Genomic DNA, 27,546 nt, shown 5'->3' with positions numbered 1-27,546 from the left:
GCGCAGTAACACCTCGTCACACTTGCTGGCATCACCTGGGCGCAGTAACACCTCGTCACACTTGCTGGCATCACCTGGGTGCAGTAACACCTCGTCACACTTGCTGGCATCACCTGGGTGCAGTAACACCTCGTCACACTTGCTGGCATCACCTGGGCGCAGTAACACCTCGTCACACTTGCTGGCATCACCTGGGTGCAGTAACACCTCGTCACACTTGCTGGCATCACCTGGGTGCAGTAACACCTCGTCACACTTGCTGGCATCACCTGGGTGCAGTAACACCTCGTCACACTTGCTGGCATCACCTGGGCGCAGTAGCACCTCGTCACACTTGCTGGCATCACCTGGGCGCAGTAGCACCTCGTCACACTTGCTGGCATCACCTGGGCGCAGTAACACCTCGTCACACTTGCTGGCATCACCTGGGTGCAGTAACACCTCGTCACACTTGCTGGCATCACCTGGGCGCAGTAACACCTCGTCACACTTGCTGGCATCACCTGGGCGCAGTAACACCTCGTCACACTTGCTGGCATCACCTGGGCGCAGTAACACCTCGTCAAACTTGCTGGCATCACCTGGGCGCAGTAACACCTCGTCACACTTGCTGGCATCACCTGGGCGCAGTAACACCTCGTCAAACTTGCTGGCATCACCTGGGTGCAGTAACACCTCGTCACACTTGCTGGCATCACCTGGGCGAAGTAACACCAGTACCCAGGATTTACGGCGCTAGTGCTGGGATTAAAGGTCCCAGTACCTAGGATTTACGGTGCTAGTGCTGGGATTAAAGGTCCCAGTACCCAGGATTTATGGTGCTAGTGCTGGGATTAAAGGTCCCAGTACCTAGGATTTACGGTGCTAGTGCTGGGATTAAAGGTCCCAGTACCTAGGATTTACGGTGCTAGTGCTGGGATTAAAGGTCCCAGTACTCAGGATTTACGGTGCTAGTGCTGGGATTAAAGGTCCCAGTACCCAGGATTTACGGTGCTAGTGCTGGGATTAAAGGTCCCAGTACCCAGGATTTACGGTGCTAGTGCTGGGATTAAAGGTCCCAGTACCTAGGATTTACGGTGCTAGTGCTGGGATTAAAGGTCCCAGTACCCAGGATTTACGGTGCTAGTGCTGGGATTAAAGGTTCCAGTACCCAGGATTTACGGTGCTAGTGCTGGGATTAAAGGTCCAAGTACTCAGGATTTACGGTGCTAGTGCTGGGATTAAAGGTCCCAGTACCCAGGATTTACGGTGCTAGTGCTGAGATTAAAGGTCCCAGTACCCAGGATTTACGGTGCTAGTGCTGGGATTAAAGGTCCCAGTACCCAGGATTTACGGTGCTAGTGCTGGGATTAAAGGTCCCAGCACCCAGGATTTACGGTGCTAGTGCTGGGATTAAAGGTCCCAGTACCTAGGATTGACGGTGCTAGTGCTGGGATTAAAGGTCCCAGTACCCAGGATTTACGGTGCTAGTGCTGGGATTAAAGGTCCCAGTACCCAGGATTTACGGTGCTAGTGCTGGGATTAAAGGTCCCAGTACCCAGGATTTACGGTGCTAGTGCTGGGATTAAAGGTCCCAGTACCCAGGATTTACGGTGCTAGTGCTGGGATTAAAGGTCCCAGTACCCAGGATTTACGGTGCTAGTGCTGGGATTAAAGGTCCCAGTACCCAGGATTTACGGTGCTAGTGCTGGGATTAAAGGTTCCAGTACCTAGGATTTACGGTGCTAGTGCTGGGATTAAAGGTCCCAGTACCCAGGATTTACGGTGCTAGTGCTGGGATTAAAGGTCCCAGTACCCAGGATTTACGGTGCTAGTGCTGGGATTAAAGGTCCCAGTACCCAGGATTTACGGTGCTAGTGCTGGGATTAAAGGTCCCAGTACCCAGGATTTCCGGTGCTAGTGCTGGGATTAAAGGTCCCAGTACCCAGGATTTACGGTGCTAGTGCTGGGATTAAAGGTCCCAGTACCCAGGATTTACGGTGCTAGTGCTGGGATTAAAGGTCCCAGTACCCAGGATTTACGGTGCTAGTGCTGGGATTAAAGGTCCCAGTACCGAGGATTTACGGTGCTAGTGCTGGGATTAAAGGTCCCAGTACCCAGGATTTACGTGCTAGTGCTGGGATTAAAGGTCTCAGTACCCAGGATTTACAGTGCTAGTGCTGGGATTAAAGGTCCCAGTGCCCAGGATTTGCAGTGCTAGTGCTGGGATTAAGGTCCCAGTACCCAGGATTTACGGTGCTAGTGCTGGGATTAAAGGTCCCAGTGCCCAGGATTTACAGTGCTAGTGCTGGGATTAAAGGTCCCAGTACCTGGATTTACGGTGCTAGTGCTGGGATTAAAGGTCCCAGTACCCAGGATTTACGGTGCTAGTGCTGGGATTAAAGGTCCCAGTACCCAGGATTTACGGTGCTAGTGCTGGGATTAAAGGTCCCAGTACCTAGGATTTACGGTGCTAGTGCTGGGATTAAAGGTCCCAGTACCCAGGATTTACGGTGCTAGTGCTGGGATTAAAGGTCCCAGTACCCAGGATTTACGGTGCAGATAACTTGTACACTTTTCTTTAAATGCGAGTGACCAAGGTCGAGTCTCTCTCTCTCTCTCTCTCTCTCTCTCTCCCTATGATGGGTGTGGCAGAACCATAGGACCCACCATGATGGTATTGACTATGGTGCTGTTGATGCTGCACTATTGGGACTCCCTCCAGTCTAGGGGATAGGTAATAGGTATGGGGTAAGTAAAGGGATGTAATGGGCATGAGGTGATGAGGGAGATGGATAATAGGTAGGGGATGAGGAGGGAGATAAGAAATGGAAGGTATGAGGGGTGATGGGAGGGGGGAAGGCTGTGAGGGGTGATAGGAAGGGGAGAGCAATAGGGGAAATGGGAGGAAAAAATGAGTAGTAATGAGGGGGAAAATGAAATTGTTACCCTGGGTGGTGAAGAAGATGACTTTAAAAATAAGGGATGGTGAGACAGTGAAGATGGTGAGGTAGTAGAATAAACATAATGAGAGGGAAAAGTTGGTGTAAATAACTGATATAATTCGAGTATATTGTACAAGTTGGCTGTAATATATTGTACAAGTTAGATGTAATATATTGTACAAGTTGGCTGTAATATATTAAGAAAAACAAGAATTGTGATGCCAGTGATGATCCTTTTTAAATCACTTATAATCAACATTGTGCAATAATAATCTGCAATAATCAACAATAATTGTTCTCTCTAGGCTGGAATACTGCCGTACATTGACATCGACGTTCAGGGCAGCTGAAACTGTAGATCTAGAGAATGTACAGAGAACCTTGACTGCACGTATAAGTTCCATCAAACATCTTAACTACTGGGAGCGCCTGGAAACACTTGACTTGTACTCACTGGAGCGCAGGCGAGAGAGCTGTATCATAATCTACACCTGGAAGATTCTGTAGGGACTGGTCCCAAATCTGCACACAGAAATCACTCCCTACGAAAGCAAAAGACTTGGCAGGCGATGCAACATACCCCAGTGAAAAGTAGGGGCGTCTTTAGTACACTAAGAGAAAATTCAAGTGTCCGGGGCCCAAGACTGTTCAACAGCCTCCCACCATCCATAAGGGAATTCAGTAGACCCCTGGTTGTCTTCAAGAGGGAGCTGGACAGATCCCTAAAGTCGGTGCCAGATCAACCGGGCTGTGGTTCCTACGTTGGACTACGTGCGGTCATTAGTAACAGCCTAGTTGATCAGGCCCTGATCCACCGGGAGGCCTGGTCAAGGACTGGGCTGCGGGGGCGTTGACCCCCGGAATAACCTGCAGGTAGACTCCGGATATACATCCAGTCCAGTAACCTGATAAGTCAGTATTTCACTCTTGCTAAGACAAGTAATTACCACTCTCATCTCTTCCTTATTCATTCTCTTCCATTTTCTTTCTTTGCCGTTCCTTCTTTTATTTCTCTTCGCCCTCTTCCTCCTCCATAGTTTTGTTTATTTTCTCCTTTCTTCTCTCTCTCATATTCTTCCCTTCTTCCTCTCTCCCACTGGAAATAAGTCGCTTTGACTTTTTGAGGTTATCCTAGGTTCTCTACACATATGCTGCTATGTATGATAATCTATGTAACTCTATTTGTGTGTACCTGAATAAACTTACACCCTGCGTAAGGTGTGTAGGGATAATTGATGATGGTTGGCAGTAAGAGGGACCAAAGGTGCCTCTGGTGGGGGTAGGGAGGCTTGGGGAAGAGGTAGGGGGAGATGTGCACCAATTACTGTTGGCCAGACGTGGTCACTTCCCCGTTACCTCAAACGGGTCTTTCATGGTGCATCTGGCGCTTCTGTTGAGCCTTCATCTGTTGCCCTCCTATCTATTGCCCCCCCATCCTTTGCCCCCCATCCTGTTTGCTGTGTGTGTGATGTTCCCCCTCCTGCCTGTTGTGTGCGTGTCTTGATAGGTCATGTAGCGTCTGGCGTTCTGTTCGTCCTTCGTCTTTTATTCGTGTGTGTGTGTGTGTATGTGTGTGTGTGTGTGTGTGTGTGTGTGTGTGTGTGTGTGTGTGTGTGTGTGTGTGTGTGTGTGTGTGTACTCTGTTTGTGGTTGCACGAGTCGATTCATAGCTTCTGGCCCCGTGTGTGTCGGGGGAGGGGGCACTGGTTGTTGTCATCGCTATCTGCTGGATGCTTGATTCTTACCCAGGTAATATTGTCAGGTTATTACGACTAGCTTTCGCTTTTAAGTCTCTCTCTCTCTCTCTCTCTCTCTCTCTCTCTCTCTCTCTCTCTCTCTCTCTCTCTCTCTCTCTCTCTCTCTCTCTCTCTCTCTCTCTCTCTCTCTCTCTCTCTCTCTCTCTCTCATTCTCTCTCTCTCTCTCATTCTCTCTCGTCTCAGTAAAGCTGATGACTTGAGTCATCTTGAGAAATATTGCTGTGAATGTGTAAAGTTTTATCTTCGTGGGAGACCTTACTGGTGACCTTGTGGGAGACCTTACTGGTGACCTTGTGGGAGACCTTACAGTGGCGACCTTGCCAGTTCAAGACTGAAGCTGAACACTTCAGGGTGAGGGACTGGCCCCCTAAAACGATTACTTCGCGACAGATGATTCTCCTTCACCTTGAAGTCTTGTCTTTACCGGGAATTCATTACCAAGTGTGGAAAGTTTCTCGCATATTTACGTGCGCAGTGACGCATTATTATACATGGCATTAAATATGTGCCCTTGCATACCCGTGTGGACACACTGACTACACGTGCGTACACAGAGACACACACACACACATACTTTCTCCAACTCTCTCTCTCTCTCTCTCTCTCTCTCTCTCTCTCTCTCTCTCTCTCTCTCTCTCTCTCTCTCTCCAGGTTGTCGACATCATAACATCTGGTCTTTGAAGGATGGCTCAAGTTTAGACCTGGCCAAATTAATCATTAAGTTGTCTAATTTGTGAATGTCTTGTGAGGGTGCAACAGAAACTGTTAGTCAACGGGACCGTTGGTCTTCGGACCCAGCTTGTAGCATTGTTTTCCTGCCCACCCATACTGCTTTTCCTGCCCACCAATACCTTTTTCCTGCCCACCCATACTAGTTTACCTGCCCACCCATACTGGTTTTCCTACCCACAAATACTGGTTTACCTGCCCACCCATACTGGTTTTCCTGCCCACCCATACTGGTTTTCCTGCCCACCCATACTGATTTTCCTGCCCACAAATGCTGATTTTCCTGCCCACCCATACTGATTTTCCTGCCCACCCATACTAGTTTACCTGCCCACCCATACTGGTTTTCCTACCCACAAATACTGGTTTACCTGCCCACCCATACTGGTTTTCCTGCCCACCCATACTGGTTTTCCTGCCCACCCATACTGATTTTCCTGCCCACCAACATACACACTGCCTCTTTGGAGAAAGTTTGCAAATCTCCATTATTACGGCATAAATATTTGCATATCTTAATGGGTAGAGTGGCCGTGGAGGAGCGTACGAGGCAGCCAGACACTCCGGGATTACTCTAGCAATTTTACGAATCATCAAACAGTTAATGTTTAAGAGGTTCAGAACAGCAGGAAATTACAGGGGTCCCATACAATCTTCCCTTCCATCTTAAGGTTCAAAACAGCGGGAAATTACAGGGGTCCCATACAATCTTCCCTTCCATCTTAAGGTTCAAAACAGCGGGAAATTACAGGGGTCCCATACAATCTTCCCTTCCATCTTAAGGTTCAAAACAGCGGGAAATTACAGGGGTCCCATACAATCTTCCCTTCCATCTTAAGGTTCAAAACAGCGGGAAATTACAGGGGTCCCATACGATCTTCCCTTCCATCTTAAGTGAACGTTAAGTTAGGTATCTTTATTCCGAAACGTTTCGCCTACACAGTAGACTTCTTCAGTCGGGTATAGAAGAGTGAGCAGAAGCAGGAGAGATGTGAATACGGTGTCAATAGTCCATCCTTCAAGACGTAGTTTTGAGGTGGTCAGTCCATCAGCCTGGAGAAGTTTGGCTCCAGATGTTAAGATAAGCCTACTAACATACAAAGGTTAAGCAGATAGGCCTAACATACAAAGGTTAAGCAGATAGGTTTACTAATCTACAAAGGTTAAGCAGATAGGTTTACTAATCTACAAAGGTTAAGCAGATAGGCCTACTAACCTAGAAAGATTAAGCAGATAGGTCTAATAACCTACTGAGGTTAAGCAGATAGGCCTACTAGCAACTTGCAGGTTTGAGCAGCAGCTAGGCCTACTGCCAGTCCCAGGAGCATGTGTAGAAGCAACTAGGCCTACTGGATGCTCCACAATTTAGGCCTCCGGGTACTCCTGGGGATGGGACTCGCCAAGCAACATCAATTTCAACTTTTGATTGAGTTCTTCCCAAAGATTGACAAACAAATCCCACCAGAAGTTGAAATTGGTGTTTCTCGCTTTTCCTGGAGGCCTATTGTCACTTTGTCTTGGAGGCCTATTGTCACTTTGTCTTGGAGGCCTAGTGTCACTGTCCTGGAGGCCTATTGTCACTGTGTCTTGGAGGCCTGTCACTGTGTCTTGGAGGCCTATTGTCACTTTGTCTTGGCCTATTGTCACTTTGTCTTGGAGGCCTATTGTCACTGTCCTGGAGGCCTATTGTCACTGTCTTGGAGGCCTGTCACTGTGTCTTGGAGGCCTATTGTCACTCTCTTGGCCTATTGTCACTTTGCCTTGGAGGCCTATTGTCACTGTCCTGGAGGCCTATTGTCACTGTCTTGGAGGCCTATTGTCACTTTGTCTTGGAGGCCTATTGTCACTTTGTCCTGGAGGCCTATTTTCACTTTGTCTTGGAGGCCTATTGTCACTTTGTCTTGGAGGCCTATTGTCACTTTGTCTTGGAGGCCTATTGTCACTTTGTCCTGGAGGCCTATTTTCACTTTGTCCTTGAGGCCTATTGTCACTGCACTGGAGGCCTATTTTCACTGTCCTGGAGGCCTATAGGATTGTCTTGGACTATTTCCTGCTCGTAGAGTAGATTAAATCACTGTATACTTAATGTTCTTCACTGTTTTCAAAGTACTGAATCATCCCTGAAGGATGTTTCCGGGGGTCAGCGACCCCCGCAAGCCGGTCCCAGACCAGGTCTCCCGGTGAATCAAGGGCTGATCAACCTCGCTGTTACTGCTGGACACGCGTAGCCCAGCGTATGACCCACAGCCCGGCTGGTCAGGATCTGGTGTGAGGAACTTGTCCAGTTTCCCCATGAAGACAGTCAGAGGTTTGTTAGTGATTCTCTCATTGCTGAGGTCCAGGTAATAAACCCTGGACATTAATCATAAAAAAAAAGATTCTCCTTATCTACGCAGGTAGTGTATTGAAAAGTCGTGGTTCCCTTACATTTATTGGGCTCTTCCTTAGCGTACTCGTCACTCCCCTATTTTTTATTGGAGGTGCTCTACACTGTCAAATCTGTTGTTCCACGGAGTGATTATAGTGTTCAGGTTTAGTACTAGTCCCTCTAGGACTTTCCGGGTGTAAATTATGATGTGCCTTTCTCGCCTACGTTACAAGGAATACAGCTGAAGAGACTTTGAACGTTCCGGCAGTTCAGATGCTTGACAGTGTATACGAGCAGTGAAAGTTCTCTGTACATTTTCCAGCTCGGCAATCTCGCTTGTCTTGAAGGTGGTGTTCAGTATACAACAGTGTTCCAGCCTACCTTGAAGGTGTTGGTCAGTATACAACAGTATTCCAGCCTACCTTGAAGGTGGTGGTCAGTATACAACAGTGTTCCAGCCCACCTTGAAGGTGGTGGTGGTCAGTATACAACAGTGTTCCAGCCTACCTTGAAGGTGGTGGTCAGTATACAACAGTGTTCCAGCCTACCTTGAAGGTGGTGGTCAGTATACAACAGTGTTCCAGCCTACCTTGAAGGTGGTGGTCAGTATACAACAGTATTCCAGCCTACCTTGAAGGTGGTGGTTAGTATACAACAGTATTCCAGCCTACCTTGAAGGTGGTGGTCAGTATACAACAGTGTTCCAGCCTACCTTGAAGGTGGTGGTCAGTATACAACAGTGTTCCAGCCTACCTTGAAGGTGGTGGTCAGTATACAACAGTGTTCCAGCCTACCTTGAAGGTGGTGGTCAGTATACAACAGTGTTCCAGCCTACCTTGAAGGTGGTGATCAGTATACAACAGTGTTCCAGCCTACCTTGAAGGTGGTGGTCAGTATACAACAGTGTTCCAGCCTACCTTGAAGGTGGTGATCAGTATACAACAGTGTTCCAGCCTACCTTGAAGGTGGTGGTCAGTATACAACAGTGTTCCAGCCTACCTTGAAGGTGGTGATCAGTATACAACAGTGTTCCAGCCTACCTTGAAGGTGGTGGTCAGTATACAACAGTATTCCAGCCTACCTTGAAGGTGGTGGTCAGTATACAACAGTGTTCCAGCCTACCTTGAAGGTGGTGGTCAGTATACAACAGTGTTCCAGCCTACCTTGAAGGTGGTGGTCAGTATACAACAGTATTCCAGCCTACCTTGAAGGTGGTGGTCAGTATACAACAGTGTTCCAGCCTACCTTGAAGGTGGTGGTCAGTATACAACAGTATTCCAGCCTACCTTGAAGGTGGTGGTTAGTATACAACAGTATTCCAGCCTACCTTGAAGGTGGTGGTCAGTATACAACAGTGCTCCAGCCTACCTTGAAGGTGGTGGTCAGTATACAACAGTGTTACAGCCTACCTTGAGGGTGTTGGTCAGTATACAACAGTGTTACAGCCTACCTTGAAGGTGGTGGTCAGTATACAACAGTGTTACAGCCTACCTTGAGGGTGGTGGTCAGTATACAACAGTGTTACAGCCTACCTTGAGGGTGGTGGTCAGTATACAACAGTGTTCCAGCCTACCTTGAGGGTGGTGGTCAGTATACAACAGTGTTACAGCCTACCTTGAGGGTGGTGGTCAGTATACAACAGTGTTACAGCCTACCTTGAGGGTGGTGGTCAGTATACAACAGTGTTACAGCCTACCTTGAGGGTGGTGGTCAGTATACAACAGTGTTACAGCCTACCTTGAGGGTGGTGGTCAGTATACAACAGTGTTCCAGCCTACCTTGAGGGTGGTGGTCAGTATACAACAGTGTTCCAGCCTACCTTGAGGGTGGTGGTCAGTATACAACAGTGTTCCAGCCTACCTTGAGGGTGTTGGTCAGTATACAACAGTGTTACAGCCTACCTTGAGGGTGTTGGTCAGTATACAACAGTGTTCCAGCCTACCTTGAGGGTGTTGGTCAGTATACAACAGTGTTACAGCCTACCTTGAGGGTGGTGGTCAGTATACAACAGTGTTCCAGCCTACCTTGAGGGTGTTGGTCAGTATACAACAGTGTTACAGCCTACCTTGAGGGTGGTGGTCAGTATACAACAGTGTTCCAGCCTACCTTGAGGGTGTTGGTCAGTATACAACAGTGTTCCAGCCTACCTTGAGGGTGGTGGTCAGTATACAACAGTGTTCCAGCCTACCTTGAGGGTGTTGGTCAGTATACAACAGTGTTACAGCCTACCTTGAGGGTGGTGGTCAGTATACAACAGTGTTCCAGCCTACCTTGAGGGTGTTGGTCAGTATACAACAGTGTTCCAGCCTACCTTGAGGGTGGTGGTCAGTATACAACAGTGTTCCAGCCTACCTTGAGGGTGTTGGTCAGTATACAACAGTGTTACAGCCTACCTTGAGGGTGGTGGTCAGTATACAACAGTGTTACAGCCTACCTTGAGGGTGTTGGTCAGTATACAACAGTGTTACAGCCTACCTTGAGGGTGGTGGTCTTGAAAGTGCTAGTTATCTAGCCTGTTATTTTCAGAGTTTAGGTACTTTCGTACATCTTCAGTTAAATTACATCAAGAGAAACTTAAATTGCAAGTACATCATTAGAATCTTATATAATAAGCACGTCAGTAGAAGCTCGGAATACAACTAGAGTTGGTCAGTTTGTGGTAAAGTGTGTGAGTTGTGGTGGTGGTGTTAGTACAGTGTCTACATGAGAGAGAGGGAGAGAGCGACAGACAGACAGACACAGACAGACAGACAGACGGGGGGAGGGGATATAGGCACTCTGCCATATTGCACCATTTGAGCGTGTTCTGTCTCTAAGAGGCTCTCTTGGGGGGGGGGACTCTTATTTACACACCAATACCAGCTGAAGGAGACGCTCTCTCTCTCTCTCTCTCTCTCTCTCTCTCTCTCTCTCTCTCTCTCTCTCTCTCTCTCTCTCGAACACAGGCACACGCGCACACGGACTTTGAAGGATTTTCTAACCAACCAGCTTGTTTACGCAGGCTGTTGCTGTTAGCAGCCCGCTGGCCCACATATCCATCATAGCTTGATTGATGTGACACTCGTTGGAGGTTGTGGTCCAGTTTGCTCTGCAAGACTTGTACACTAGTTCCAGCAATGTTTCTCATATCTGCTGGTAACAGGTTGAACAGTCTTGGACCACGCATGTTGACACAGTATCTTTCTCATGGCGCCCTAGCTTGTCCCCTGGTTCAGTTTTACACTTTCCACATCTCTTCACCGCAGAATGTTATGATACTATGTAGGTTCGGGTCGTGGCTCTACATTGTTTTCTGGTTGTGTCATATATATTGTGGTTTGCTAAGAGCGGGAAAATAGATACAAATGCAATATAACGTGATCCTTTGTTGACAATGTTTCGCCCACACAGTGGGGCTTTATCAAGTAACAAACAGGTTTACCCGGGTAAGCAGGTACACGTACAGATAAGTTCGCCAGGACATCCTAGCCCGGGTCTTCTCCATTTGGTGACCCAGCTGTGGCTTCCCATAGCGAGTGTGTCAAGACTACATACCTAGACAGGGTTTCGGGGGTCAGCGCCCCTGCAGCTCGGTCTGAGACCAGGCCTCGTGGTGGATCAGGGTCTTGTCAACCAGGCTGTTACTGCTGGCCACACGTAAACATGACTATATAGTGGGGAGAGTCAGATGAAGAATGATGGGTAGACTGGATTTAAGAGGGATTTGCAGGTATATCTACCAGGAGGATACGCACGGACTAGTGTTTTTATCTTTTGAACTAGGAGGAGGAGAAAGTGAAGGTGGCAAGACTTGACCTGGCTGTGACCTGACTACCCGTCACCTTCCGGGGGTCATCGTACCCGCTCCCAGAACAATCCTGGTTCATGGCTTGGGTCAGACTGTTGGCACCACAGCCTGGCTGATCAGGAACTGACTTGAAGATATCAGGTGACCCCCGCCCTTGAAGACTGGAGGAGTTACCTTGGAGGGTAACACCTAAGGAGGTTAAGAGTCTTTAATGTTGATATAGAAGCAGCAGGCAGTAGAGGGGGAAGGGTGCCAGGGAAGGTGCCAGGAAGGTTGTCAGGGAGGTTGCCAGGGAGGGGTGCCAGGAAGGATGGTTGGGAGGGGTACCAAGAAGGTTGCCAGGGAGGGGTGACAGGAAGGTTGGTAGGGAGGGGTACCAAGAAGGTTGCCAGGGAGGGGTGCCACGGAGGGGTGCCAGGGAGGGTGCCAGCTACACAAGTGGTGTATGATAATGGTTATGGCTGCGTATATTCTGGTTTATTTAGGCTTTCACTATTATTGTTTTCCTCCCGTTGCTTCGTATGACTTTTGAGTGTTGAGAGAGACAGGAGGGAGGAGATGGGGTAAGAGAGGAGGAGGAGGAGGTTAATACAGGAGAAGGAAGGATGGGGAGAGGTGTGTGAAGACAATGTAGGATGGAGGAAGGAGAGACACACACAGACAGTAATAAGAGAGGTCATAGGTACTGAGTGAAAGTTAGGTTTGTTTAGATACAGGTTTACATAAGTTAGGTTTGTTTAGATACAGGTTTACATAAGTTAGGTTTGTTTACATACAGGTTTACATAAGTTAGGTTTGTTTACATACAGGTTTACATAAGTTAGGTTTATTTAGATACAGGTTTACATAAGTTAGGTTTATTTAGATACAGGTTTACATAAGTTAGGTTTGTTTACATACAGGTTTACATAAGTTAGGTTTGTTTACATACAGGTTTACATAAGTTAGGTTTATTTAGATACAGGTTTACATAAGTTAGGTTTATTTAGATACAGGTTTACATAAGTACAGTTATTATACCTAGTATGATGTTACCCAGGATAGACCCCAAAAAGTTAGAAAAAGTGACTTATTTCCATTGTGGTCTTGTTATCTCTAAGTCACAAGTCAGTATTGAACACAGTCGAAAACTGACGATCTTAACAATGCAGACACAAGCCACTCTGTGTCATGGGCTGACACTGATGTCTTCTGCCTTGTCTCAGAGAATTTCCCTTATTATGTTACTATCTTGCAACATTGCATAGCTCCTGACGACGCACGAGCGTGTGAAAGATCTAGAGCTAAATATTTCCATCCTCATGTGGCTTGTTCTGCATCAGTAAGTATATTACAACTGTGAAATAACCAATAAAAGATGAGTTCCTCTGGTTACTTATAATGTAAGATGGTAGTACGAGACGTGCACTCTAGTGGGTCTTGTTACAAGGCACTCGACGCACATCCTTGGTGGTGTGCACTCATTGTGTTGTGTTGCACTTACGTGTTTGTGTGATTGCCTTCAGTTTTGTATTAGGGTTGAGTCGTAGCTCCTGGCTCTGGCTTTTTTTTAAGTACCATCCACCAGCTTTACTGATTCATGGTATAAATGGCCTAAATCATACCTGTTCTTGAAACTTTGTGGTCTTCCCCCCCCACCGCCTCTTCATCTGCCTTCTTACACATTGAGGAAGTATTGTTTAAGTATCTTTTACTCTGTGGTTATGTCTCCCCTAGTACTACTTTCTTTAAAGATTGTCACTTTCGGTTGCTTACGCCTGTCTTCATGGCTCATTTTCCTCTGGACGTAATCTAGTTTCCAAACCTTTCTGGGGGTAGATGTGGGCTCCATGCTGGCGCTGCTTACTCTGTGATAGGCGTCACAGATGTCGTGTACACTGTCCTGAAGTATACCTGAAGTGCGGGTCTCAGAACATACCTCCTAGTGGATGAAGGCCTGATCAGTAAAGCTGCTACTACTGGCTGCAGTAACAGCTTTATTGATCACTGTTGATTACTAATTGTGTGTGTCTTGCCGAATAGGTAAAATTGATCAATTAGCAAGAACTCGTTTAAAATTAAGTCCTTTTTAAAAAATTCTCTTATACATTTAAAGATATATTTTTTTTCATTTATGTTAATGTAAAAATAAATAATTTTGTACCAAAAGAACCTTAGAAAACTTGCCTAACCTTATTATAACAAGCGCAATTTAATTCAGCCTAATCCAACTGAATATATTTTAAATAAATTTACAATTTAATAAATAAACACAATGAAATATATTTTTTTTTTCGTTAGGTTCAGACTAATTTTTGCGAAATTATTGCATACACAAATTTTAGCTTGCCTTATTCGGCAAGAAGAACGTTGCCATTTAAGCCAAAATCGCAAGTTTTACCTATTCAGCAATATATATATATATATATATATATATATATATATATATATATATATATATATATATATGTGTGTGTGTGTGTGTGTGTGTGGTTAACCGTTCGCGGACGGGCGAAATTATTTGGAGTCTGGCATGGTGGATGAAGTACTGTGTACTCTGATGTCCGGTTTACAGACTGGAATCCTGCTGTGGACTGAGAGATAATATTGATTGATGTTTGTGTGTGTGTTTATCTGTTCAGTGGTACTTCGTCCTAATTTCTGTTTTTTTCTCTTCCGCAGCAGCGAGGAGATCCGACAAAGTTTGGATGTGCTTGACCGTGTGTTGTCAGAGTTTGATGACATTGAGACAGACACCAACGACGAGTCTCCAGCACCCCAGTCTGCCAACCACTGCTCCAACACCTCGGATCCGGAGCCTTCAGACCCTCCACCGGTAGACCGGACCCTCAAGCCCCGAGATGCTGCCGTCCCCGTGCCCCCGGAACTGCCCCGGAAGACCCGTCTACCTTGCCCCGGCTCGGGTAGTTCCTCCCCGTCCAGCCACGAGTACCAGGAGATAAACTCTGATGTGTGTGTCTCCCAGCGCCTGCTGCCGGAGGTGCCTGACTCTCCGTCAGTACCTCCGTCAATACCTCCGTCGGTACCTCCGTCGGTACCTCCGTCAGTACCTCCGTCAGTACCACTGGCTGCTCTGCCTGCTAAAGGCGGCGTCAGGAGGCAAATGTCAGAGGATCGGGCGAGATTACGACGTCAGGAGGATGACAGCCGCCGTCAGCCACGCCGTCAGCGTAGCGAGGACACCCGTCTTCGTCGCGACGACCTGTCGTCCAGTTCGGGCGATCTTACGACCATGGACACGCGGGAGGTGGTCCCTAAACCCAGGACTCCCAGGGACAGTCGCGGGCGCTCTAGGGACGCCCTCAGGGTCTCCAGAGACAATAGGGACGTCAGGGAACCACGACACCTGAGGAAGAGTCGTTCAGGTGAGGTGGAAGGTCGTAGCTACAGTCAGGATGGTCGTCAGCGCTCCAGGTCGTCAGACAGGTGGCTAGACCACACCACCTACCAGGACCACCTGTTGGATCAACGCATCCACAACCATACGTTGCTGGATCCACGAATGGTGGATCCAAGAATGGTGGATCCAAGAATGATTGATCCAAGAATGATTGATCCACGGTATATGGATGAGCCGTTCCCTCACCCTCAGGACCCCATCAGGTTCCCTCACCTGATGGGGTATCCACCCATGTGCCAAGCCAATCCCATGTCTCCTGGTAGGGTATCCCCCGTGCCAGTCCCGCCCTTCCTTCCCATGGAATACCCGACATATCCTCTCTATCCCTTCGAAGTGGGATACCTCCCCGATCCTATGCTGGGGGGAAGCTTCCTGCCTCCTCCTCCTCACCCCCATCACCCGGCCTACCCGCGAGACCTCCCTCCAGAGTACATCCACCCGGATTTTCTCCCGCCAGACTACCCGCTGGACTACCCACTTGAGTATGGTCCGCCGCCCCACCACCCCACCGTGATGGGCGGCTTGTGGGGCGGACACCACCCACGGGATGACTGGCCACCGCCCACACCTGAACAAGCTCAGCAGCTCATTAATAGTGTAGTCAGGTAAGTGTTTAATACCTGTACTTTTGATATATTTATATGTGTCGTGCTGAATAGGTAAAACTGGTCAATTAGCAAGAACTCGTTATATAACGAGATTATTTGGTATCCTGGTAGCGGGGAGTTAATGATACGTCTTCGGAGGCTTCTTACTTTATTGTTAAGTAGTGGTGGGTACACAGGCTTGTGTGTTTGTGCCCATGGCCCGGGCAGGGCCATCCCACGAGGGAGAGCTGGGAGTACTTGTGTCTTGCTGCTAGGCCGCTGTGTGAGTGAGCGGAGGCATGGGCTGGCAGGCTGGCGTGCCTACCGAGAGGCCTGGCTACAGAGGGCAGCACCTGAGTGGCGCGAAATATGAACTAAGCTGGCAGACAGCATGGGCTGTCTGTGCAGACAGTACAGGCTGTCTACATACGCTCGGCCACCTACCGCGCGTCCTCCCGACGCGACAACACTGGTAGTAAAAGAAACTTGGTCTCTCTCTCGTAGGAACAGGGCACAGAACACAAAATAAAACATATATATACATATGGACATGGAAAAAAACTTCCTACAGGGAGGGAAGAAAAACATGTGGGGTGTGCTAAACATCGTGGTCAAAGGCAGTGAGCATCGAAGGGCATCACTGCACGCCTTCCTGCGTCTGGACAGATACTGCAACACAGGAGACATCGCTGCGGCTGAGCTGTGACGTAACAGGTTACGGTCTCCTCTGGAACGGTGAAGCAGTCATCGCAGGAGTCGCTGCAGGTTTCACTCAACCTGGGCCACAACATGCTGGTGCCCTCGAGTGAGGCGTCGACAAAACTCGGCAACTGGGCAGGACTTCTGGCAAGCGACTCAGGAGGACACTTCTCAACTGGTACTGTCACTGGGCTGTCACTGCCGGCGAGCATGGAGCGAGTCGTGGCAGAGACGACTGGGCGAAACATCTGGGAGTTGTAACATCATACACCAGACTGCAGTGAGAGAGCTAGCAGTCAAAGTGACATCTTCTATGTGCAGGCTGTTCACTGAAGCTTGTGACACGAGGCTGACACAGTGTGTCATTCTCTCGACAGTTGGAGTTATAGTAGGGGTTAGTCTAAGCGTCCCCAGACTTGTTTCTCTACATGTAACTGCACTCTGACGGTCTGGAGGTGAAGTGAAACAAATCTCGATGGGAATCGTAGCAGGTACGATTCTGCAGAACAACACGAGCGACGAGCATAAAAGCTTTCTGTACAAGAGGGCTCGGTCACTCGGAGCTGTCTTGACATCAGCTGTCAAATGTACTGGTCACACGGGTGACCTAGCACAGTGGTGCTACTCAGGTCTGGCTCAGACCTCACTGGACACACGGAAACTTTACACACCCGCGGTACACTAACATGTGAGAACACTGACTGAGAGGAATTAATTAACACGACATATATCTTCTCTCGATCTTCTCGACAATACTGAAATAATTACTGAACACTCGATGGTGACATCATGTGATGTCAAGCGTGATGACGTCAGCAGCACTGATGTCAGCAGACATCTCGAGGTGACGTCAGCAGACATCTCAAGGTGACGTCAGGCAGACATCGTGACGTCATGAAGTCGGGCAGCATCATGGGTGACGTCAATGTGATGTGGGCAGCAGACCACAGCATGTGGCCTGGGACATCTGGTAACTCACGTGGCTAGTAGATCCACGTGACATCGCCCACACCCACGTGGCGTCGCGATCCACGTGGTGTCGTGATCTACATGGCATGCTGGTCCATGTAGCTTCGAGTGGCCTCGGGCACTCGGATACACAGCTCTGGCAATGAATTCACATGGAAAACAGCAGAAAACACAGCAGAGGGAGTGGGCAGTGGTGAGTGGTGTATGGTAGACGGGTGAGTGTGACTAGGGCAAGCATGGGCAACGTGAGGAACAGCCACTACCTCTCCTCTCCTCCCCCACCCACAAATACGTAGAGAACTCTCACTGGACGCAGAAATCACCACAAAACTCACCTCTGGCTTGCTGAAACGGCTGTGCTCAGCTGAACAACAACAACAGCAACATACAAGTGACGCTGAACACGTGACTTGAGAAACAGCGTGGGACACTGTAGCGTGGAGTCACTGTAGCGTGGGGCCACTGTGACGCCACTTACAATTCTCGGAGAATTTCGGCAAATTTCGGCTGGATCCTGCTTGTACCTGTGTCTGGGTGCTCAAACGTGCAGGCACGACATCAGGATAACTTGTTGAGAGACGGATGCTTCTTGTATGGGATGATGAAGTGAAGATGACTTCATCCCTCTTCCTTCCTTGCTTTGGGCAAACACACTGCTGGGACCACCGCTGGTACCAATTATAACCGGTTTGTTTGGTAGGTGCTGCAAGCGGGTGGTTAAATGATAAACGTCTTGGGAGGCTTCTTACTTTATTGTTAAGTAGTGGTGGGTACACAGGCTTGTGTGTTTGTGCCCATGGCCCAGGCAGGGCCATCCCACGAGAGAGCTGGGAGTACTTGTGTCTTCCTGCTAGGCCGCTGTGTGAGTGAGGCGGAGGCATGGGCCGGCAGGCTGGCGTGCCTACCGAGAATCCTGGCTACAGAGGGCAGCACCTGAGTGGCGCGAAATATGAACTAAGCTGGCAGACAGCATGGGCTGTCTGTGCAGACAGTACAGGCTGTCTACAGTTAAAATTAAGTCCTTTCTAAAATTTTCTCTTTTACGATAAAAGATATATTTTCTTCATTTATGTTAATGTAAAAATTAATAATTTTGTAACAAAAGAAAATTACGAAACTTATTATAACAAGCGCAATTTAATTTAGCATAATTCAGGTAAATATATTTTAGATAAGTTTACAATAATATGACAAACACAATGAAATATATTTTTTCGTTACGTTCAGAATGATTTTTTCGAAATTACTGCATACACAAATTTTCGCTTGCTTTATTCGGCAAGAAGAGCGTTCCTATTTAAGCCAAAATAGCAAGTTTTATATTATATATTATATTATATATATATATATATATATATATATATATATATATATATATATATATATATATATATATATATATATATATATATATATATATATATATATAAACACTGATCTCTGGCTGAAGGAGACTCGAACCTACGAACCTTAGGACAAGGTACGCAGTGCTTTACCAATCTACCCACACTGGACAATACCTTGGCGTGTAGCATGCACTACACGTTTGATCCAAGGCAGCCAGCTTTCAGGGAGAAGGCTTACAGCTTTTCATCTCATCCCCTGCATGCATCAGCCTTACTAGAGATTTGAACAATGCAAGGAATTCGCGAGAGCATGCGAAATATACACAAACACTGATCTCTGGCTGAAGGAGACTCGAACCTACGAACCTTAGGACTAGGTACTGGTACTGGCCGATTCCCACCAAGGCAGGGTGGCCCGAAAAAGAAAAACTTTGACCATCATTCACTCCATCACTGTCTTGCCAGAAGGGTGCTTTATACTACAGTTTTTAAACTGCAACATTAACACCCCTTCTTCAGAGTGCAGGCACTGTACTTCCCATCTCCAGGACTCAAGTCTGGCCTGCCGGTTTCCCTGAACCCCTTCATAAATGTTACTTTGCTCACACTCCAACAGCACGTCAAGTATTAAAAACCATTTGTCTCCATTCACTCCTATTATACACGCTCACGCATGCCTGCTGGAAGTCCAAGCCCCTCGCACACAAAACCTCCTTTACCCCCTCTCTCCAACCTTTCCTAGGCCGACCCCTACCCCGCCTTCCTTCCACTACAGACTGATACACTCTTGAAGTCATTCTGTTTCGCTCCATTCTCTCTACATGTCCGAACCACCTCAACAACCCTTCCTCAGCCCTCTGGACAACAGTTTTGGTAATCCCGCACCTCCTAACTTCCAAACTACGAATTCTCTGCATTATATTCACACCACACATTGCCCTCAGACATGACATCTCCACTGCCTCCAGCCTTCTCCTTGCTGCAACATTCATCACCCATGCTTCACACCCATATAAGAGCATTGGTAAAACTATACTCTCATACATTCCCCTCTTTGCCTCCAAGGACAAAGTTCTTTGTCTCCACAGACTCCTAAGTGCACCACTCACCCTTTTCCCCTCATCAATTCTATGATTCACCTCATCTTTCATAGACCCATCCGCTGACACATCCACTCCCAAATATCTAAATACATTCACCTCCTCCATACTCTCTCCCTCCAATCTGATATCCAATCTTTCATCACCTAATCTTTTTGTTATCCTCATTACCTTACTCTTTCCTGTATTCACTTTTAATTTTCTTCTTTTGCACACCCTACCAAATTCATCCACCAATCTCTGCAACTTCTCTTCAGAATCTCCCAAGAGCACAGTGTCATCAGCAAAGAGCAACTGTGACAACTCCCACTTTGTGTGATTGTTTATCTTTTAACTCCACGCCTCTTGCCAAGACCCTCGCATTTACTTCTCTTACAACCCCATCTATAAATATATTAAACAACCACGGTGACATCACACATCCTTGTCTAAGGCCTACTTTTACTGGGAAATAATTTCCCTCTTTCCTACATACTCTAACTTGAGCGTCACTATCCTCGTAAAAACTCTTCACTGCTTTCAGTAGCCTACCTCCTACACCATACACCTGCAACATCTGCCACATTGCCCCCCTATCCACCCTGTCATACGCCTTTTCCAAATCTATAAGTGCCACAAAGACCTCTTTAGCCTTATCTAAATACTGTTCACTTATGTGTTTCACTGTAAACACCTGGTCCACACACCCCCTACCTTTCCTAAAGCCTCCTTGTTCATCTGCTATCCTATTCTCCGTCTTATTCTTAATTCTTTCAATAATAACTCTACCATACACTTTACCAGGTATACTCAACAGACTTATCCCCCTATAATTTTTGCACTCTCTTTTGTCCCCTTTGCCTTTATACAAAGGAACTATGCATGCTCTCTGCCAATCCCTAGGTACCTTACCCTCTTCCATACATTTATTAAATAATTGCACCAACCACTCCAAAACTATATCCCCACCTGCTTTTAACATTTCTATCTTTATCCCATCAATCCCGGCTGCCTTACCCCCTTTCATTTTACCTACTGCCTCACGAACTTTCCCCACACTCACAACTGGCTCTTCCTCACTCCTACAAGATGTTATTCCTCCTTGCCCTATACACGAAATCACAGCTTCCTTATCTTCATCAACATTTAACAATTCCTCAAAATATTCCCTCCATCTTTCCAATACCTCTAACTCTCCATTTAATAACTCTCCTCTCCTATTTTTAACTGACAAATCCATTTGTTCTCTAGGCTTCCTTAACTTGTTAATCTCACTCCAAAACTTTTTCTTATTTTCAACAAAATTTGTTGATAACATCTCACCCACTCTCTCATTTGCTCTCTTTTTACATTGTTTCACCACTCTCTTAACCTCTCTCTTTTATCTCCATATACTCTTCCCTCCTTGTATCACTTCTACTTTGTAAAAACTTCTCATATGCTAACTTTTTCTCCCTTACTACTCTCTTTACATCATCATTCCACCAATCGCTCCTCTTCCCTCCTGCACCCACTTTCCTGTAGCCACAAACTTCTGCTGAACACTCTAACACTACATTTTTAAACCTACCCCATACCTCTTCCACCCCATTGCCTATGCTCTCATTAGCCCATCTATCCTCCAATAGCTGTTTATACCTTACCCTAACTGCCTCCTCTTTTAGTTTATAAACCTTCACCTCTCTCTTCCCTGATGCTTCTATTCTCCTTGTATCCCATCTACCTTTTACTTTCAGTGTAGCTACAACTAGAAAGTGATCTGATATATCTGATATATCTGATACATCCTGAAGTCTACTCAACAGTCTTTTATCTACCAATACATAATCCAACAAACTACTGTCATTTCGCCCTACATCATATCTTGTATACTTATTTATCCTCTTTTTCTTAAAATATGTATTACCTATAACTAAACCCCTTTCTATACAAAGTTCAATCAAAGGGCTCCCATTATCATTTACACCTGGCACCCCAAACTTACCTACCACACCCTCTCTAAAAGTTTCTCCTACTTTAGCATTCAAGTCCCCTACCACAATTACTCTCTCACTTGGTTCAAAGGCTCCTATACATTCACTTAACATCTCCCAAAATCTCTCTCTCTCCTCTACATTCCTCTCTTCTCCAGGTGCATACACGCTTATTATGACCCACTTCTCGCATCCAACCTTTACTTTAATCCACATAATTCTTGAATTTACACATTCATATTCTCTTTTCTCCTTCCGTAACTGATCCTTCAATATTACTGCTATCCCTTCCTTTGCTCTAACTCTCTCAGATACTCCAGATTTAATCCCATTTATTTCCCCCCACCGAAACTCCCCTACCCCCTTCAGCTTTGTTTCGCTTAGGGCCAGGACATCCAACTTCTTTTCATTCATAACATCAGGAATCATCTGTTTCTTGTCATCCGCACTACATCCACACACATTTAAGCATCCCAGTTTTATGAAGTTTTTCTTCTTCTCTTTTTTAGTAAATGTCTACAGGAGAAGGGGTTACTAGCCCATTGCTCCCGGCATTTTAGTCGCCTCATACGACATATATATATATATATATATATATATATATATATATATATATATGTATATATATATATATATAATGTATATATATGTATATATATATATATATATACTGTATATATATGTATATATATATATAATGTATATGTATATATATATATAATGTATATGTATATATATATATAATGTATATATATATATATATAATGTATATATATATGTATATTATATATAATGTATATATATATGTATATATATATATATAATGTGTATATATATATATATATAATGTATATATATATATATATATATATAATGTATATATATATATGTATATATATATATATAATGTATATTATGTATATATATATATATATATAATGTATATAGATATGTATATATATATATATATATATATATGTATATATATATATATGCATATATATATAATTATATATATATATGCATATATATATAATATATATGTATATATATATATATATCGTGCCGAATGTGTAAAACTGGTCAATTAGCAAGAACTCGTTTTAAATTAAGTCCTTTCTAAAATTTTCTCTTATACGTTCAAAGATATATTTTTTTCATTAATGTTGGTGTAAAAATTTATAATTTTGCACCAAAAAGAACTTAGAAAACTTACCTAACCTTATCATAACAAGCTCAATTTATTTTAGCCTAACCCAACTAAATATATTTTAGATTTGTTTACAATTTAATACTAAACAAACACAGTGAAATATATTTTTTTCGTTAGGTTCAGAATGATTTTGGCGAAATTATTGCATACACAAATTTTCACTTGTCCTATATGGCAAGATGAGCGTTGCTATTTAAGCCAAGATCGCAAGTTCTGCCTATTCGGCACGACATTATATATATATATATATATATATATATATATATATATATATATATATATATATATATATATATATATATATATATATATAAACGACTATGATGGGGAGTTGAATGCTAGCTCTAGATCTTTGGTGTTGCAATCAACATATCAGGAGTTTGTAATAGGGAACGCTCACTGCCAGAAGACTGATGTCTTAACCTGACACACACAGGCACTGCTGTGTGTCACCGCTATAGTGTTATAGTTGACCCCCCCCCCAGAACACCCTCCAGGTAGACATCCCAGTGCGACTGTTTGAGATTGTTAAAATTAACATTGCATTACGTTATATTACGTAATATCTCTAAAGTCGGCTTAAATTTAGCTAGAATTACTTAACATCAATTAAAATTTCAACTTTGTGATGTTAAAGGTCGTTTTCCCGGCGTTACAGCAGGCGGTGTAAGCTCTGCTGCTTTGCTGAGACTAATCCCAGCCAATTAAGGTAAGTTTGGTGGGTTGTGAGGACGCGCTTGAGCGAGCTTATTTAGGCTCACCAGTACTGGTGAGACACCCGTGAGTGTCACCAGTACTGGTGAGACACCCGTGAGTGTCACGAGTACTGGTGAGACACCCGTGAGTGTGTCACCAGTACTGGTGAGACACCCGTGAGTGTCACCAGTACTGGCAAGACACCCGTGAGTGTCACCAGTACTAGTGAGACACCCGTGAGTGTGTCACCAGTACTGGTGAGACACCCGTGAGTGTCACCAGTACTGGTGAGACACCCGTGAGTGTCACCAGTACTGGTAAGACACCCGTGAGTGTCACCAGTACTGGTGAGACACCCGTGAGTGTGTCACCAGTACTGGTGAGACACCCGTGAGTGTGTCACCAGTACTGGTGAGACACCCGTGAGTGTGTCACCAGTACTGGTGAGACACCCGTGAGTGTGTCACCAGTACTGGTGAGACACCCGTGAGTGTGTCACCAGTACTGGTGAGACACCCGTGAGTGTCACCAGTACTGGTAAGACACCCGTGAGTGTGTCACCAGTACTGGTGAGACACCCGTGAGTGTCACCAGTACTGGTGAGACACCCGTGAGTGTCACCAGTACTAGTGAGACACCCGTGAGTGTGTCACCAGTACTGGTGAGACACCCGTGAGTGTCACCAGTACTGGTGAGACACCCGTGAGTGTCACCAGTACTGGTAAGACACCCGTGAGTGTCACCAGTACTGGTGAGACACCCGTGAGTTTCACCAGTACTGGTAAGACACCCGTGAGTGTGTCACCAGTACTGGTGAGACACCCGTGAGTGTCACCAGTACTGGTAAGACACCCGTGAGTGTGTCACCAGTACTGGTAAGACACCCGTGAGTGTGTCACCAGTACTGGTGAGACACCCGTGAGTGTCACCAGTACTGGTGAGACACCCGTGAGTGTGTCACCAGTACTGGTGAGACACCCGTGAGTGTCACCAGTACTGGTAAGACACCCGTGAGTGTGTCACCAGTACTGGTAAGACACCCGTGAGTGTGTCACCAGTACTGGTAAGACGCCCGTGAGTGTGTCACCAGTACTGGTAAGACGCCCGTGAGTGTGTCACCAGTACTGGTAAGACGCCCGTGAGTGTGTCACCAGCACTGGTAAGACGCCCGTGAGTGTCACCAGTACTGGTAAGACGCCCGTGAGTGTGTCACCAGTACTGGTAAGACGCCCTTGAGTGTGTCACCAGTACTGGTGAGACACCCGTGAGTGTCACCAGTACTGGTGAGACACCCGTGAGTGTCACCAGTACTGGTGAGACACCCGTGAGTGTCACCAGTACTGGTGAGACACCCGTGAGTGTCACCAGTACTGGTGAGACACCCGTGAGTGTCACCAGTACTGGTGAGACACCCGTGAGTGTCACCAGTACTGGTGAGACACCCGTGAGTGTCACCAGTACTGGTGAGACACCCGTGAGTGTCACCAGTACTGGTGAGACACCCGTGAGTGTCACCAGTACTGGTGAGACACCCGTGAGTGTCACCAGTACTGGTGAGACACCCGTGAGTGTCACCAGTACTGGTGAGACACCCGTGAGTGTCACCAGTCCTGATGAGACACCCGTGAGTGTCACCAGTACTGGTGAGACACCCGTGAGTGTGTCACCAGTACTGGTGAGACACCCGTGAGTGTGTCACCAGTACTGGTGAGACACCCGTGAGTGTCACCAGTACTGGTGAGACACCCGTGAGTGTGCCACCAGTACTGGTGAGACACCCGTGAGTGTGCCATCAGTACTGGTGGGACACCCGCATGTCCACGGACTGCTGGCAACAACAGCCTGGGTGATCACACGAGCAACGGGATAAAGTCTGGCCTCAGACCGGGTTGCGAGGGTGAAATAACCCTGGAAACTGGTCACAGCGAAGAGGCGGGGCCAGGAGCTGTGAATCAACCCCTCCAACCCCAAATAAGTAAGTACAGGTTTGTCCGTAGGTCTTAGTTAAGTCCCAGAATACAACCTTCTTTGATGGATTAATTAACTTGTACATGGGCCCGAGACCATGGTCCCGGGCCACCATGATCTGGAACCAAGGTCCCGGACCGATGTCTGTGATGGGTAGGAAGTGTAAGAAGTTTAAGAAGTGTAGGAAGTGTGATGAGAGGAAGTGTAAAATAAACCCAGTGAGGAGCAGGGGTGCGGTGGGCACAATAAGGGAACACTGTATCAACATCCGGGATCCCAGACTTTTCAACATCTTCCAGAAGATATCAGAAACACTTCTGGAAGAAGTGTTGAAGCCTTCAAGAGGAAACTAGACAAGTATCTTCACCAGGTGCCAGATCAACCAGGCTGTGATGGATATGTGGGGCAGCGGGCCTCCAGCAGCAACAGCCTGGTTGACCAGGCGAGCACTAGACGAGCCTGGCCCATGGCCGGGCTCAGAGTAGATATACTCTCGAAATTCTTCAAAGGTATATCAAAGGTGTCTACACCTTGCTAGTAATAGCACATGGTGATATTACTAGGTAAACGACCCTGGACGACCCTGTGATGGCTTGAGATCTCTCAAACTATAGTAGCCCTGGCTAGCAATCTTCTAACTCAGCTAGTAGTTCTTAGTAAAGACCAACCACGGAACTGGTAAGGTTTTTATCCGTAGTAACGGTTTTATTAAGGGAGAGAGAGAGACAGATTGTGTGTGAGAGAGAGAGAGAGAGAGAGAGAGACAGATTGTGTGTGAGAGAGAGAGAGAGAGAGAGACAGATTGTGTGAGAGAGAGAGAGAGAGAGACAGATTGTGTGAGAGAGAGAGAGAGAGAGAGAGAGAGACAGATTGTGTGAGAGAGAGAGAGAGAGAGAGAGAGACAGATTGTGAGAGAGAGAGAGAGAGAGAGAGAGAGATTAAGATTGAGAGGTGATAGTGGGATTGCACGTATGTTAGGTAAATGAACACAAATGCAACTAATGCGTCATTTTATTGTGGCAACGTTTCGCTCTCCAGGAACTTTATCAAGGCTCAGTAAAGTTCCTGGAGAGCGAAACGTTGCCACCATAAAGCGTCACTTTTCCTAACATTTTTGACAGCAATTATAATATTATAGAATGTGTGTAGACCTGGAGGGTGTTCCGGGGGGTCAGCGCCCCCCGCGACGGCCGGGTTAGCGCCCCCCGCGACGGCCGGGTTAGCTCCCCCCGCGACGGCCGGGTCAGCGCCCCCGCGACGGCCGGGTTAGCGCCCCCCGCGACGGCCTGGTTAGCGCCCCCGCGACGGCCGGGTCAGCGCCCCCGCGACGGCCGGGTCAGCGCCCCCCTCCTACGTTGTGTCGTATAACACATCACCTATCAATAAATTCTTTTAATTTTGACTATAATTTTGAAGGAACAAATCTACATCAGGTTAACCAAAATATATTTTCTATAAATCTCGAAAGGAAAACTGGGAAGCTGCTCTGGATTCCGATAACCATCGTCTCTCTCTCCTCATAAGCCTTGTCTGGCTTGGGAATAATTTGGAACTGGTTTTCCTGTGCTGTGAACATCACAGCGCTGCTGCTGCCTTTGCTGTGGTGGACTCAGTCATGGCTCCTGGCTGTGATGTGTGTGTGTGGGGTGATTACATTCATAGAGTATTGGACCTCTGGTTGTGGGTGATGTTGGGGGAGGCTGTGAGTGTGCTGGGGAGGCTGTGAGTGTGTTGGGGAGGCTGTGAGTGTGTTGGGGAGGTTGTGAGTGTTGGGGAGGCTGTGAGTGTGTTGGGGAGGTTGTGAGTGTGTTGGGGAGGCTGTGAGTGCGTTGGGGAGGCTGTGAGTGTGTTGGGGAGGTTGTGAGTGTGTTGGGGAGGTTGTGAGTGTGTTGGGGAGGTTGTGAGTGTGTTGGGGAGGCTGTGAGTGCGTTGGGGAGGCTGTGAGTGTGTTGGGGAAAATAGGCGGGTTCTGGGGAAGGTTGTAAATGTATTGGGGAGGTTAGGAGTGTATTGAGTAGGCTAGGTGAACTCTGGGGGCGGGCTAGGAGAG

General features: G+C 46.6%; 1 protein-coding gene across 6 annotated transcripts in view; it reads left to right on the top strand.

The window, feature by feature from the left end:
- LOC128703700 (serine/arginine repetitive matrix protein 2) overlaps positions 1-27,546 on the top strand; it is a 609,407-nt gene that overhangs the window by 347,114 nt on the left and 234,747 nt on the right. For 5 of the 6 annotated variants that reach the window (XM_070101171.1, XM_070101172.1, XM_070101170.1 and 2 more), the window contains exon 2: positions 14,228-15,571. In XM_070101171.1, coding sequence (XP_069957272.1) covers positions 14,228-15,571 — 1,344 coding nt within the window. The remainder of the gene's footprint in view (positions 1-14,227; positions 15,572-27,546) is intronic. The other variant, XM_070101173.1, reaches the window with a different exon arrangement.

The sequence above is a fragment of the Cherax quadricarinatus genome, chromosome 76 (assembly GCF_038502225.1).
Source record: "Cherax quadricarinatus isolate ZL_2023a chromosome 76, ASM3850222v1, whole genome shotgun sequence".
Classification (NCBI taxonomy): Eukaryota; Metazoa; Arthropoda; class Malacostraca; order Decapoda; family Parastacidae; genus Cherax; species Cherax quadricarinatus.
The sequence above is the reverse complement of the archived record's forward strand: the minus strand, read 5'-3'. Positions and strand labels throughout refer to the sequence as shown.